The 16,224-nt window shown below is 45.1% G+C and overlaps 1 protein-coding gene across 1 annotated transcript in view; it reads left to right on the top strand.

The window, feature by feature from the left end:
- fars2 (phenylalanyl-tRNA synthetase 2, mitochondrial) overlaps positions 1-16,224 on the top strand; it is a 222,860-nt gene that overhangs the window by 67,855 nt on the left and 138,781 nt on the right. Inside the window, exons 6-8 of the mRNA XM_079259861.1 lie at positions 5,754-5,922; positions 6,154-6,316; positions 6,401-6,532. Coding sequence (XP_079115987.1) covers positions 5,754-5,922; positions 6,154-6,316; positions 6,401-6,532 — 464 coding nt within the window. The remainder of the gene's footprint in view (positions 1-5,753; positions 5,923-6,153; positions 6,317-6,400; positions 6,533-16,224) is intronic.

Genomic DNA, 16,224 nt, shown 5'->3' with positions numbered 1-16,224 from the left:
CTGTAACCCCATACATCCACTCCCACACATCCTCACCTCACCCCTCCATCATGTCCCATGTGAGATGGCCCAAAGGGGGACCCTATTGCCCCTGCCTCCCCCCCCGCTAAGGACTGATTATGAAGTGTGTATTAGTTGCAGTTAAAATTGAGGGAAGTGCCACCGCTGTGTTGGGAGAGGGACCACCTAAGCAGCCCCGCCCACCATACACTGCATGCCCTTCCCCCTAATCTTGTGAGTTGTCAGTGTTTTGGTGTTTTGATGTCTAAGTGTAATTACAACTGGGAGGTGAGCCGAGGCTGGGTGCAGCGATCAAGACCACCTTGATGGCCTTTCTCAACACCCAGCGCCACGTGCACACCTCCCAATACCCTGCCTGTGTGTGATGGGGGAGCGGGGAGGAAGAGGGGTCGAGGGATTTAAGTCTGGAGGACAGTGAGCTTTCCTCCAGAAGGTGAATGCCAGCTGCACTAGGCATGCCTCCCACTCCCAGGGCCTCCCAAGGACCAGGACAAGCCAGGGGCAGCCATCCCCGAAACCAGAGCCCTCGGCGACTCTAACCAGAGAGTCATCACCGACCCCAGAGGGGACCAACTCACCACATGCAGAAAGGGGGGCATGAGGACAGAGAAGAGGAGGGGCGGCAGAAGGGGAATCCCAGGCCGATTGTCCACCGCCCCTTCACTCACAGAAGACACCCCCACCTGGGGACATGAAGTCACACACACACACACACACACACACACACACACTTCCCGACACATACAGGTCCACCCACACACCCCTTTAGCCCACACTAAAAACCATCCTCTTGACCCCCACATCACATCCAAATCTCCCCTACCCATCACCACATCCTCCATCCCATCCCCCCCACCCCCATATCTACACTTATTCCCCAACCCACCACACACATGCACCACCCACTCCCTCATACATACACCCCTGCCCCCCACACATACACCACCACCACACTCCTTCACACACACACCCAACCCCCACACATCCAAGCATCATCCCATCCCCCCCCCGACACACACACCCGTATACATGCACCACCGCCACTCCCCACATACACGCATCACCCGCACTGCCCCACACACATGGCACTACCCCCCCCCACAGACACCACGACCCCCCTCCCCCCACACACACTCACACACACCCGTATACATGCACTACCGCCACTCCCCCCAAAACACGCATCATCACACTCCCCCCACCCACACACATCCACACACCTATTTACCAGTCCATAGGTGTGTGGAGTCCTCAACACACACCCCCTACACACACCCCTCCACACACACACACACATCCCATCCACACTATCAAACACCCCCACTCCCCAAGTCCCAGGGTCGCAACCAGACACCAGAGCATGTACCTGCCCGCCGCCGCAGTGGCAGGTCCAGGTCAGCCCAGCCCCCCCCAGGAGGTCCAGGAGGCATCTGATCAGGATGCCTCCTGGACCTCCCCCCCCCCCCCCCCCCCCCCCCCCGCAGCACAAGCCCACCCCCCACCCCCGAGAGACGGGGGACAACCCCCCCCGGGACCCCGCCCAGCCCACCCCGCGGTGACACAGGCGCCCGTTACGGAGTCAAAGTCCGCCAATCCAGCACCCGCCAGCGACCTCGCCCCGCCACCGCGTGGCAACTCCAGTCGCTGGCCCATCCAGGTCCACAGTAAGGCTAGAAACCTACCCACCCCAGCAGTGGAGCAGTCAAGATCCCTAAATCCTATGTTAATTTCACCCAAGTAACCCAGTAGGCCCAGTTTGGGGTTTAGAGGGATGTTACATTTGAAGAGATCAATTTGACAGATCTTTATATACCAGAAACCAGAATTCCTGGACAGGTGGGCAAGACCACAAAGCATGGTAGTAGCTGTCAGTCGTGTTGCCAGTGCAGTGTGGACAGATGTTTGGTTGTGACAGACCCATCCTGAACATCCTGTGTCCTGTATAATGAGTTCTATGCAGAATTTTAAATTGTATTAGTTGCATGTTTGAATTCTTAGTCATTGTAAATGTATTTGAACAGATTTGTGACCATTCATTTTGGTCAAAGTTACTGGATAAGTCTGCTTCCCATTTAGAAGTTGGGAGACATATGGAATCGTCTAGCTTTGATAGTAATCTATATATTTTGGATAACAGTTTCGGGGCATTGAGATTTAAGAATTCTACAGTCCTGATAGGTAGCTGCAAGTTTAATTGATCAGGGATGTATTTCTTACCTATAATAGATTTCAGTTGGTGGTATTCTAAAAATTTTGTGCTGCTGATTTCATATCGTGAAGTAATTATATCAAAAGGGAGAAAGTTCTCATTTTCTATTAAATGTTCTAACTGTTTTACTCCTTTATTCTTCCACTGAGGGAAGTTTATCATTTTCCGGTTTTGCTGGATGTCGGAATTGTTCCAAATAGGTTAGTTGGTTAGTTTAAGAAATTCCCACCAGGCCACTAGTGAGGAGCTGATGTTAATGCTTTTAAAGCATTTTGGCGTTTGACAGCTGTTCTGATAAATGGCAGGTCACACATAGCTTCTTCTATATTAAGCCATGGTTCATCTAGATAGCTAGGTTTAAGCCATTTAGAAATGTATTGTAGTCTGTTGCTTATAAAGTAATTTTGGAAATTAGGCAAGTCTAAGCCACCGCTATCTTTAGTCTTCTGGAGTGTTTTTAGACTAATCCGTGGTGGTTTGTCTTTCCAGAGAAATCTAGTAACATTAGAGTCCAGCGATTTAAACCAGGTGGAGGGAGGTTTAATGGGGATCATTGAAAACAGATAATTTATTTTAGGTAGAATCATCATTTTTATAGTTGCAACTCTTCCCATTAGTGATATGGGTAAAGATTTCCACCGTGTGAGATCGTCCTCAACTGTTTTTAGTAGGGGGACATAATTTAGCTTTATATGGTCTGACAGTCTGGGTGAGATGTTTATTCCCAAGTATCTAATATCTCCTGACTGTAAAGCAGTGTCAGGAGTATTATGGAAGGAACAGTTGATGGGTAGAACGGTGGTTTTAGACCAATTAATGGAATATTCAGAAATTGATGAGAATTTATTTATTGTCTGACAGATGGATGATTGTGAATTTTGAAGGAAAAGTAATACATCATCAGCATAAAGACTGGTCTTATGCTCCATATTTCTACAGTTAATGCCTTTAATGTCTTTGTTTTGTCTAATGCTAGCTGCTAAGGGTTCAATAAAGATTGCAAAAAGTGAGGGGGAGAGTGGACAGCCTTGTCTGGTGCCTCTCTGCAAACTGAAGCTGTGAGAAGTTTGATCATTTGTCCTGACGCATGCATTTGGATTGCTATACAGTATCTTTATCCAGTCGATAAACGATGAGCCAAACCCGAATTTTCTTAATGTTGCAAATAAGAATTTCCAGTTCACCCTGTCAAATGCTTTTTCAGCATCTAGAGAGATTATTGTAGTTTCCAGGTTATGTATGGTGGCATAATCAATTAGATTTATTAGTCTGCATGTATTAGTGGTGGAATGTCGTCCCTTGATAAATCCTGTTTGATCAGGATGTATGATAAGTGGGGTTATTTTTTCTAGTCTTGTAGCAAGCACTTCACTGATTATTTTAAGATCTATGTTCATTAGTGATATTGGACGATAACTAGATGCGAGTGTGGGGTCTTTTCCTGGTTTTAGTATTACTGTGATACTAGCCAAATTCATGTTTTGAGATATTTGGCCTTTTTCCTTAATTTCTGAAACCATTTTATAAAAAGTGGGTGCTAGTGTAGACCAGAATTCTTTATAATATTCAACTGGAAAACCGTCTGGTCCTGGAGCTTTATTGCTGGGCATGTGTTTTAAAGCTTCATGTAGTTCCCCTACTGAAATGTCCAAAACCATTTCCTGATCCTGTTGTAACTTTGGAAGATTGAGGTAGCTGAGAAATTCCTCAATGTTGTTGTCTGATGGATCTGTTTCTGAGGAATATAATGTTTTATAGAAATCCCTAAAAATTCATTTATTCCATCCAGATCATGGAGGATATTTCCTCTTGAATCTTTAACAGAGATGGTTGTTTTCTCCTTGTTTGCTTTTTTTTTTTTTTTCCAGAATCAGAATAAATTTTATTGCCATTGTCAGTGAGTTACAAAATTCACAAACTAGGAACTTGCTTCGATGCTAATGTGCAACATATAACATTAATAAAGTAATAGTATAAAAGAAGGAATATTAGTTATGATAAAAAAAAAAAAAAACTTTAAAAATGTAATATAAAATAAAAGGGCATACAAAGGAAATAAGTATATCAAGAAAAAAAAAAAAAGTGCAAGTAGAAAGATGATACTAGTATGAGAAATAAAGTGACAGGTGTAAAGTGACCATGTGATGAGTCCAATGTTTTATAAAGTGTTCATGAGTCCAACGGCAGAGGGAAAGAAACTGTTCTTGTGGCGTGAGGTTCTGGTCCGGATGGACCGTAGCCTCCTGCCCGAGGGGAGTGGTTCAAAAAGTCTGTGTCCAGGGTGAGAAGGGTCAGCTGCTATCCGACCTGCTTTAAATGATTTGCGAGAAATCTTCCAGATTTGTTGCTATGTTCAAAATTCTCTAAGCGAAGTCTTTGTAGCAAAAACTGGGTTTTTTGGTTAATTATTTCATTCAGCTCTAGTTTAGCCTTTCTTATGTGATTCAGAACTTGCTCTTCTGGAGAAGCCTTGTAGGCATCTGCTAGTGATTTTATTTTAAGCTCTAGTTCAGATATTTTTGAACTCTCCTTCTTTTTCTTATGTGATGAAAATGAAATTATTTTCCCTCTCATTACTGCTTTTCCTGCCTCCCAAAGAACACAAGCTGATGTTCCTGGTATGTCATTGTTTTCTATATACAAAGACCACTCCCGTTTGAAGTAACTGATAAAATCAGGATCTTCAAGAAATAATGTATTAAATCTCCAATCTCCATTGGTTTAGTTTTCTTATTAATTAGGCTAAATGATACTGGTGCGTGATCACTGATAGTGATGGAATGGATATTAGTTTCTGAGGTATTGTTCATCATAGAGCTTTTTAAAGCCCTCCTTTTACATTCAGGGACATTTTCTTAAAATCATTCCACAATTTTTAGATCCAGTTTTTTCCAGAATGGTGATGTTCTGTCCTGAGATACTCTGCCTCTCTGAAATGCTCCTTTTGGACCCAGTCATGTTACTGGCTTTTTACCAATTTACCCTAAATACTTGTTGAATGCACCTCCAGTTGTTCTGATTAAAAAATTTAATCTCAAACATTTTGTTGCTACCGCTGCAACTTCACATGGATGTGTTGTTGCCATCAGATTTACAATCATTTTTCATGAAGTAATGATGTAGCTGCATTTCCAATACTCCATTGTGTAAAACCTAAATGTCACAATAAAATAAAATGGTAATGGAAAAACGTTATTTTGCCTTTACACGTAGATGGATGTGATGTAGCGGGTCTCTTAAGTAGCATATCTCAGACGATGTGGTGTGGATGTAAGGTGGAGGAGACGGAAATCTTTTTTTTTTATCTATCCTTGATAACAAACAGCAGCAAAATGCAGAGTTTAATAAGGAATTACAAACGGAAACAAAGGGGAAGGGCTTCGAAAAGCCGCGGCAATCCTCCACAGCCTGTGGGAAAACCCTGAAACAACACTACCTGGCAACCTGGCAAAAGCCGTAACTACAGTAACGCCATTTAATCCAACATCGGGTTTTTATTAAACTCGTCTTTGTTTGTGTCTAGAAACACGATGCTTCGTGCTCACACCTCCGCCCACCAGACGGAGCTGGTCAGGTCCGGTCTGGATGCCTTCTTATTGGCTGGAGACGTTTACAGACGGGATGAGATTGATGCCAGTCATTACCCCGTCTTTCACCAGATGGAGGGAGTGCGGCTCTTCTCCAACCATGAGGTAGGACTTAAACATCTGTCAAGGCGACGGCTTGAGAAGTATTACTTGGTTACTAAAAGTTTAGTGCCTCTTAACTTGTGCTGTTTTAGGTGGTTACATGTTTTTGCTTAAGTATGAAAACCACATGTATTGTTAAAATTAGTATTTTTGAAATTTCTTTAAGAATAAAGGATTTTTATTTGTCAAGTATTCTACAAAGAGTGACCTTTGACCTTTGGTTATGTGTCTCAGTTGTTCTCTAAGGTCCAGAGTGGTGAGGACCTGTCTCTGTTTGAGCGTGGAGGCCGGCGGACTCCTCAGAAGCAGGAAACCCACACTCTGGAGGCCGTTAAGCTGGTGGAGTTCGACCTGAAACACACCCTGACGCAACTCGTCACCGCCCTGTTCGGAGCAGGTGATCGTCGAGTGTGGACGTTCGTTTGGCTTCTCACTCCTTCTTCTTATTAAAACACATTTCCCACCTCATCTTCACCATCAGATGTGGAGGTCAGGTGGGTCGACTGTTACTTTCCCTTCACTCATCCCTCCTTCGAGATGGAGGTGCGTTTCCAGGACGACTGGATGGAGGTGCTGGGCTGTGGAGTGATGGAACAGGAGCTGCTGAATTCAGGTCAGAATATAAAAACACACACCTTCAGACTACAGTTGTGTGTAAACACCCACAGCTTTGCGTTTTTGTGATTAGCCCTGAGTTATCCAAGTGCAACCAGCACCCTTACAAGTGCATGCTGGGAGATCCACACTGTGTTGATGTAGAGGATTTGTTTTTGGTCATTATTTTGCATACGTTTCCATCTATAAGTTTTACATTTAGTATCCAGCATGTGTGTGTTGCTGCCATGGTGTTAAAGTTGTTTTTCATGGAAATGACAAAAGGATGTGTTGAACTCACAACCCATAAAAAAAATTAGGTTGGGTATTGAACCCAACTTTTCCAGCAACAAATTCCTCTCCGTGAGACTTTATCTGAGGAGTTACTCTACAGTGTAGCTTGCTAAAGACTTGCTAAAGCTAACAGCGAATGGAGGACGACATCTGGGACAGTAGATCAGTCTGAAGATTTGTGCGTACAAAGTACTGACCACCCCCCTGTTGGACTTGAATCATGGGCCACCTACTATGTCCGCCTACGTCTCCTTCCATCAGCATTGCCTTTACACCATCCTCAACATCCACTGGAGTGACTTAGCCACCATTGTTGAGGTCTTCGCAATGGCAGAGGTCACAAGCATTGAGGCCATGCTGCTTATGTCACCACATTGGTGGGCAGGTCATGTTTCCAGAAGGGACATTCATCAGTTGCTCAAGGTTATACTGTAAGGCATGGGTGTCCAATGCTGGTCCTGAAGCAATGCTATCCTGCAGGTTTATGTTGCTTCCCTGCTCCAATGCCCATCCATCCATCTTCTGACACTTATCCGGGGTCGGGTCGCGGGGGCAACAGCCTTAGCAGGGAAGCCCAGACTTCCCTTTCCCCAGCCACATTTGCCAACTCTGCGGGGGGATCCCGAGGCGTTCCCAGGCCAGCCGAGAGATATAATCCCTCCAGCGTGTCCTGGGTCTTCCCCGGGGTCTCCTCCCAGAGGAACGTGCCTGGAACACCTCACCAGGGAGGTCCAGGAGGCATCCTGACCAGATGCCCGAGCCACCTCAACTGGTTCCTCTCGATGCGGAGGAGCAGCGGCTCTACTCTGAGCCCCTCCTGGATGACCGAGCTCCTCACCCTATCTCTAAGGGAGAGCCCGGCCACCTGGCGGAGGAAACTCATTTCAGCCGCCTGTATACGAGATCTCGTTCTTTCGGTCACGACCCACAGCTCATGACCATAGGTGAGGGTAGGAATGTAGATCGACTGGTAAATCGAGGTCTTCACCTTCTGGCTCAGCTCCTTCTTCACCACGACAGACCGGCACAGAGTCCACATTACTGCAGACGCCGCACCGATCCGTCTGTCGATCTCACGCTCCATCCTTCCCTCACTCGTCTTGACTGAACTTGACTGAAACTTATGGGCAATCAGATTAACACGAATTGGGTGTGTTTGAGCAGGGAAACAACAAAAACCTGCAAGAAAAGGGGATTTGGATTAACAGAGTTTGGCACTGCTGCTGTATGCTGAACTCACCGCTGGCAGTGATAGCATTGGGTTACCGTAGAAACGGTACAAGGACTCTCCTGATGATCCTGTGTTCTTGTCACATTGACTGTAGCCAGTGGTCTGCTCCGGCTACGGGTTGTAAACTCTGCCGTCACACATAATCAACAGGGCTGTCTCCTCCTTTACAGTTTTTTCCTTTTGAGGGAGAAAGAACTGTGACAGAACAGCACTTCCCATCACACTCCTTCTGGCCACGTCAGCCTTTCTTGTATCAGGCTCATCAGCAACCACTAGCCTATAAAAGACATGGACAGCCACCTTTACAAATCTTAACTTGTGCAGTCAAACATCATTACACCGCAGTACACGAGCAAAGTCATCAACAGGCAAACAAACCTCCACAGATGGACTCCTCTACAGCGTGTCAGCAGAGTGCGTATGCTGGTCCGTTTCAGCTACTCTTTGTATTTAAAAGCATGTATTATTGATTAGAACAAGCAGCTGTGAAGTGAAAGACACAGCGAGTTAGCCACTTAGCAGGCCGATAGCAGGGCTGAGTGAGAGACTCTGACTGAGAGACTAGCAGAGAGAGAGGGTTGAACCTGAAGAAAGGGAGATGAAAGCAGGTTGTGAAGGCAGGCCTGTTGCTTAGATGCTGGAAAAGATGTAAGAAGGGAATCAGCAGGTGCCGTATAATATCCTGAATGTCTGAGGAGCACCAAACATCCTGCAGGGCAAACCAGCTAATCAATGCCTGTTTACACAAGGCCTGTGTTTGGAAGAGAGATCCTTGTCAGCTATCCCCTTAAGTGGAAGTATTTCTGTCACTTTCATGACTACAACTCCCTAGAAGATGAGCTTCTTACTGCATCTTAGTGGATAAATAAGATAATAGGTATGTGCTGAGCTGTGTGGTCGCCGTTGTGTTTACGGGCACCAACCAACATGCAGTTATACATGGGGACACAATCATCGATATTCTACGTTGGTAACTTGAAGGGCATCTCGTCAAGACAGCTGTTTCAGCTCTTTTCACAGATGTTCAACATCTGGATCTGGATCTAGATCAGGACTTGTAGACAGGATAGACCATTGTTTTTTAGCCTTTCTTGGGTTTCCTGACATTCGTCATTTGGGTTTTTATGGTTTTGAAGGACCCCTGAGGTTTGTTGGTTAGGACGGCACGTTGTATATGGAACCGTTGTGCATGTGGAACATCTGCAGTGTTTCCTGTAGATTGACTCACATGTGCTGAGCTGCTGCGGCTTCATCGTCAGCACCTTGCCTTCAGAATGCCAAGATTTTCCTAGATTCACATAAACAATGTCACAATTTATCAATTGAGCTTGTATTGCCACCTCCTGAAGCGCAGCATCTTTAGGCTACTCTGTTGTCAGACACCTGCTCTGCACTTGAACGCAGCATGCAGAGTGCGGTGATAGGTAATTAAACTTCTGTAGTTAAGCCACAGGCAACGTAAACTTGAAGAGCATCCAACAAGGTTATTGCATGTGGAGTCTGGAGGGAAGAAAGGCAGCTGCCGGTTGCACATACTTTTGCAATAAAGACATTGAAGATAAACAGCAAACATGATGATATGGAGCGTTATTTAATTGGTGCTAATGCTACCATAGGCTAGAGAAGTTGACACCAGTAGTTGTTATTGGTATTTTACCATACACCCACCTACTGTCGTCATCGGCCACCCATGTACATCCCCCCAATGTCCCCCTTCCCCTGATGTTTGACCATTTCAACATCCACAACTTAACAATACTGTAAACAAGGTAAAAACAATAAAGAAAGAAAAACTTATTGATGTTTTATCAATGAAACTTTTTTCAGTCTTTACTCATTCAATCTAATAACACTAAAAAGGAATCAATAACACATTGAGTGGTTTGGTGTTGGCAAAGTTTTTCATAAGTTCGACCCACAAAAGCGAGGTAACTTTATCTATACAGCACATTTAAAAACATTCTTGTTGCTTTGATTTGACTTTTAAAACTATTTTAATATCCAGAACGTTCTTGTGATTTTAAATTTACTTTATAAATGAAGTTCACTTTATGATTTTTTTTGTTTCTGGTTCATGATGCTAAAAATATGTTCTGGTGTTGTGAATACGAAGAGATGAAGAGTTAAGCAGGCCAGTTTATTTGTGTAGCACATATAAGTTAATTCAAATATCATTAGGAAACACAATGAGCTTATTTGTTTAAATAGATAAAGATAACCATATTGATTTACATATCTTAAGTTATTCAGTTTTATTCCTTATTTATTTTAGTATCTACAGCAGAGGTAGTCAGTTTGGCCTACGAGGACTACAGTCCAGCAGGTTTTCCATGTATTCCTCCTCCAACACACCTGATTTAAATGAATGAGTCTTTGCGCAGAACCTGATTGGCTGTTGGATCCATTTAACAAGATTCAGGTGTGTTGAAGGATATATGGAAAACTAGCTGGACTGCGGGCGGCTCTGATGGACTGAATTAAATATCCCAGATCTACGGTATCTTCTTTTCTCCAAAAACATCTTACTGGAAACATTTTATTCTACTTTAATACATTTATTTTTTAGTAATTCTTTGTTTCTTTCTTCAGTCGACAACATACTGACCATGTTTACACGAGAACGTTAATTCCTCTTTAATTCTGAATAAAAGCTAATCCACTTTAAGGAGATGAAAAGTCACCAAATTCCAAATGGAAATGACAGTTCTGAATTAAACCTAATTCCGAAGTAAGTAGCTTTTTTATTCCCATATTAAATCCCATTTAATTAATTCCTCATAAATGTTGTTGCTATTTTAAGTTAATTCTGGTCATCATTATCCTAAATGGAAACAGTTCTTATTATGTGGTCTTTTATGTAGAAAAGAGAAGAAGCAGGAAGTGGAGTTCCTCACATTCGCCCGCTGTCCAATCAGAACCTTTCACAACCTTCAGCTCTAAAGTGGAATTAAGTAAAGGCAAATACATGTGTTTTACATGTAAACTTCTTGAACTTGCTTAAATTTTGTTGTTACTTTTTCCTTGTAAACACAAACGAGAATACTATAATTCAAAATGACTTATTTCTGAATAATTAATTCCAAATTTAATGTAGGGTTCTGTTTTTCATCCAATCAGAGTCTTACATAAGACACGTCGGGAATTTATTGGGTTATTTCAGTCCAGCTTGAACATTCTTTTATTCAGTCAATAAATAACGATTTTTAGGGGTTTGTGTACGTCTACTTTACATCATTATTTAAATGAAATGCAAATTTATTTTTCTAAAACCTGATATTGTTGAGATCAGATGGTGCCAGACTGGCCAGGAGACTTCTACTGGAGTGTCCCAGAACTGCATCATTACAAGGAGAGATTCTTCCTGCAAGATATTTCCAGGCAAGCCTCAATCTCTTCTCAGTTTTGCTGTGTGCCATCTTCACTCTTCCTTCACCAGTAAGACGGGACTCCCAAATCCTTCAGATAGTCGTAGTGGTTGCAGAGGTCGTTACATTGTGGGGATTTAGTTATTTAGCAGACGCTATAGAACAGGATATATATAATAGTTTGTGTGTTTAAATGGACTTGTTGCTCTGTGGATTATTTAAAAACCTTAGATTGAGTCAGCGACTGGGTCAAACTATGGTCCGTTTTGATGTCCCATTGAATCCACGTTTAGTTTATTGACGCCATCAGAACTGGTCTGACTGGTTTGACTGGTCTGAATGAAGCGGGGCTGCAGTATTCAGCCCCGCCACCGGAGGGAGCTGCAGATCAGAGCTGGACATGGAGGCACCTCTCAGTCTTCTTCCCTGTCATGCTCAGCCTCTCATTACTGAACGCTCTGCATCATCATCATCATCATCATCATCATGGTCGTCATGTTCAGGTGTGTCTTTACCTGTTTGTGCTCACGTCTGAATCCATTTCATGCAGCGACCCACGATTGAAATAGACCTCTTCAGGATGCACACAGTGAAGGGGAGTGCCTTTGGCTGCTTTATGCTTTGGCAGTGCCTCAATGTGAGTGTGTGTGTGTGTGTGTTTCCTGCTGACAGTAGAAGCAGTGTGAGGTTAAATTGATGCTGAGGTCCAAACTGTAGCAGAGGAAGTGGAACCTCTGTCTCCGGTGTGACTCTTCGTTGGGGAGAATCGCCTTCACTTTCACTCAGTAATGTCACAGCCGGCTGGTTTTACATCCCTGTTTCAGTCCATGTGGCAGGAAAAGTACACAAACATCACAACTTTTAATGACCAGCTGTCGCTGCCGACAAGTGGTAGTAAACTCCTCCACATGATCTGCGTCTCATTCTGACCTGCCGTTTGACAGCTGGAGTTCGTGGGAGTCGCTAATAATAACAATGGAGCAACTAGTCTCTCTGCACAGCTGTCACAGTCCGAAAATCAAATCCACCTCCTGCAAAAGCCTCGACACACCCCACATATCTTCATATTTTCCAGGAATAAAGTAACAGATGCAGTGGTTTATTGAAACACAACCAAACATGAATGGAAAAACTGCATATGAGGGAAAAACAGGTTGTACAATTATGAGCTTTATATCTCTTCCACTTACAAAACTATAGAAAGCAACAGCATGTTTCCTGTAGAACACCTTCAAATGAAGTCAACAGGTGAGTTTTGGTAATGAGATGATGTAGGGATGATCAACTCCGGTGTTGGAGGGCCAGTGTCCTACACATCTGACTCTCCAACAGCTTGTTAAGTTCTGCACAAGTCTACTTATATCCCATTCCTTCGAATCATGTGTTGCTGCAGGGATGCATCCAGTACCTGCAGGACACCGACCCTCCAGGACTGGAGTTGGTGAAAGAAAAGATCGGTTACAGGTCGCATAGGGAGAAAAAACATCGGATTTAAGTCACTTCAGACTGTAGTTTGTCACTGAGCCAGGTGAACAAAAAAGACAAGACGGGAGTCTGACGTACTTTGATCGCTGCAGCTTCCCGCCTGTGAGACGTCACCTGAACCGGTGGGCCTCAAGTCTCACTCAGTCGGTCAGCGGCGGCAACAAGACCAACAGAAACGCCAAAGTTTTTGAGTGATGGAACTGTAAGTGTTTCTAGAAAACATAAAAAGGCAGCATCGGTTTGTGGTGAAGCGCTACAAACGGAGAAGTGCATCCTCCATCAGACTCATCCAGAGTGACTGAGCCTCAGCTGGAAGCTGTCCTGAAGATCCATGATTTGTTAGTCACTTCTAATCTACCTCTAGGAGAGAGAAAGGGTCGTTTAAAAACACGGCAAAGGTCATGAGGTCAACTGATCCGTCAGTCGGCTCAAATACAGAAACTAGAGCAGGTTGATCCCAGTTAGAAGTCCAGCAAGGAGCAAAGTCTGGCTGCTGAAAGACTTCTGAACAACTCTACTTCTTTCACTACCCCTCCACACACACACACACACACACACACACACACACCGCCAGCTTTCCTCCTGTGCTGTCAGATCATCACAGACTTATTTATTCATTTTCCATCAGTTTATTCGCCCGCTGTCTCCTGCTGTGAAGCTCTTTGAGTCTGATCAGAGGGGAAGGATGGACCTGCTGCACGGCTGCTCCGGTCGGGACTCGCCGAACACGCCGAACACGCCGGCGGTTGTAGCCCAGCACGCGACGGCGCTCTGCGCTCCATTCACAACAACCTGACCGTGTCAGACCCTCACATCCAGTTAAAGTCACACACTTTGCACAGAGATGCATCGGCAGCGTCTCTCTCTGCCCTTGGCACTGCAGCAATGTTCGTCACACACATTCACACACACACTCACACACACGCTTCCACACATCCACACACACACACACACACACACACACACACATTCATTCTCATTTTCACTCTCAACACTCCTCACCCTTTCCACCTCCCCTACATATCCACTGCGGCAGTGTGGCTCTGTTGCCTTGGAAACCCCTCATTCACACAAACCCCTCCTCCATTCCCTCCACACACACACACACACACTTTTTTCTGGAACAAACACTGAGAGACAATGAGGAAGAGCCGGCGAAGAAAGCAAAATAAATGAGGGCGAAGGAGCGTGGAAGTTAATGTGGTGATGGAGGAAGGATGAAGGAGAGGAGAGGGGAGGAGGAGGATGGAGGGAGGATTAAACCAGTGGCTGGACCCAGTCTCCACAAGGAGGCACCAACAGGGGACACCAGTTGGTGCTGGTGTGTGTGTGTGTGTTATTTAACGGTGTGGAAGCGTGACTGCCATATGTGTTGCCTGAGGCCCGCTACGGCGAGGGAGGGAGTTAATGAGGGCTGTTAGAGGAGGAGATCCTGAGGGGAGGAGTCAGGACGGGAGGGAGGAGAATGGGAGGATGAGGAGCACGAGGAGGAGACAAAGTTTAGGGGAAGGAAGGAGGAGATGGAAGGGAAAGGGGAAGAGGAGGAGGAGGAGGAGGAGGTGATGGATGGAGGAGGGAAAACGAGGTTTTAATAGAGATGGAGGAAGATGGATGTTTTTATTAATGCACTGATGATGATGACGATGATGGGGGGGGGGGGGGGGGGGGGATTTCTGTTTCTGTGATTCATCAGGATTCCCTGAAGACGCCCCCCCCCACCACACACACACACACACACACACTCTGACTGACTGAATGTCCTGGTCCTGTTTTAAGGTCATACTTTCAGTTTCAGTGGTCAGACTTGAACCCTCGGCGCCCCGTCGGCTCTGAACGTTCCCGCTTCGCCACCGCGACCTTCTGACCTCACCGGGTCTAGTTTTTTAAAAAAAATAATTTCTACTCCTTTTTTCTGTGTTTTTTGTCCAACCTCGTGTGTGTGTGTGTGTGTGTGTGTGTGTGTGTGTGTGTGTGTGTGTTGTCATATTAAATCATGTGTGTCTGCATCATGTTTTGTGACTTCCTGTCTCTGTTTTTCATTCCTGTGTCTTTGTGCACAAATGTGTGTGTGTGTTTGTCTGCATACTGTCAGTGTGTAATTGTGTGTGTGTGTGTGTGTGTGTGTGTGTGTGTGTGTGTGTGTGTGTGTGTGTGTCCCAGGGGTTTTCCCTCCAGTGCTGGTGGGCAGCATATGGGACTTGGCAGTAATGACCACACCTCCTCGCCAAAACCCTGATTTACACACAAACCTCATGGGATGGGCGTGTGTGTGCACGTGCCTGCATCCTTTTGTGTGTTTATGTGTGTGTGTGTGTGTGTGTGTGTGATGGAGGTGGAAGCTGAAATCTGATTAAAGTCATGTTGGAGACATTACCGTCCGTTCAGACCTGCTCTCGGGGTCCTGGGGGACTCGGCGCTGCATGTGGTTCAGGTGGCCGCCTGCGGTCTTAATCCCGCCCCCCCCACCCCCCCTCCACCTCCTGAATAAGTCATGTGACCCTTCCCCGCCCTTCTTTCATCTCCTCATCCACCCATCTCTCATTAAACCTCATGTGTCGCCTCCGCCGGGCTTCCATTCATCCCTTCTTTCCTCCTCTGCTTCTCATTTGTTTCTGCTGAGTCGGCAGTTTCATCCCTCCGCCTGTTTTTCCTTTTATCTTTCCCTCCGCCTGCGTCAGGATGGAGGGATGAAGCCAGGGGATGCAGAAGAAGAGGGAAAATGAGAAGCAACCTCTCTTCTCCTTCATGTTGTCAGACTTGTAGAGACCTGCCTCTCTCTCCTGACCTCCGACCTTTCTGCTACTCCTCCACCTGCATCCCTCGTTCTTCTCTTCTTTTTGTTTTTAAATCAACCCTGTTTCTTTCTTTGCTCCTACTTTTTCCTTTTTCCTTCAAATATCACGGGTCAGATCCCTACTTCCAGCATCCCTCCATCCTTCCGCAGGTCAAATAGCTCCTTTCCTTCCTCCTGCCCTCCATCCCTTCTTCACCTCTTTGTCTCTTCTCCTTCCTTTAATTATTTCCACTCAATATCTGTCCAGCTATGGTTTGTACCTCCTATGTGGACAGTAATGGGTAGACAGCTGGTGCACCCTCACACACACACACACACACACACACACACACACACACACACACACACACACACACACACACACACACACACACACACACTGACATTCAAACATGAATAAAAAATATAACAAGACTAATATAAAACATGTGCAACATCAACATAAAAATAAACCGGAACAATAAAAATAATCAGAGCTCCCTCCTGTTCTCCCAGCTGCACACACACACACACACACACATGGCGCTGGCTGCTGGTGTGTG

This window comes from Telmatherina bonti, assembly GCF_933228915.1.
Source record: "Telmatherina bonti genome assembly, chromosome: 20".
NCBI classification, from domain to species: domain Eukaryota; kingdom Metazoa; phylum Chordata; class Actinopteri; order Atheriniformes; family Telmatherinidae; genus Telmatherina; species Telmatherina bonti.
Note: the sequence above shows the minus strand (reverse complement) of the source record. Positions and strands in the feature narration are given on the sequence as shown.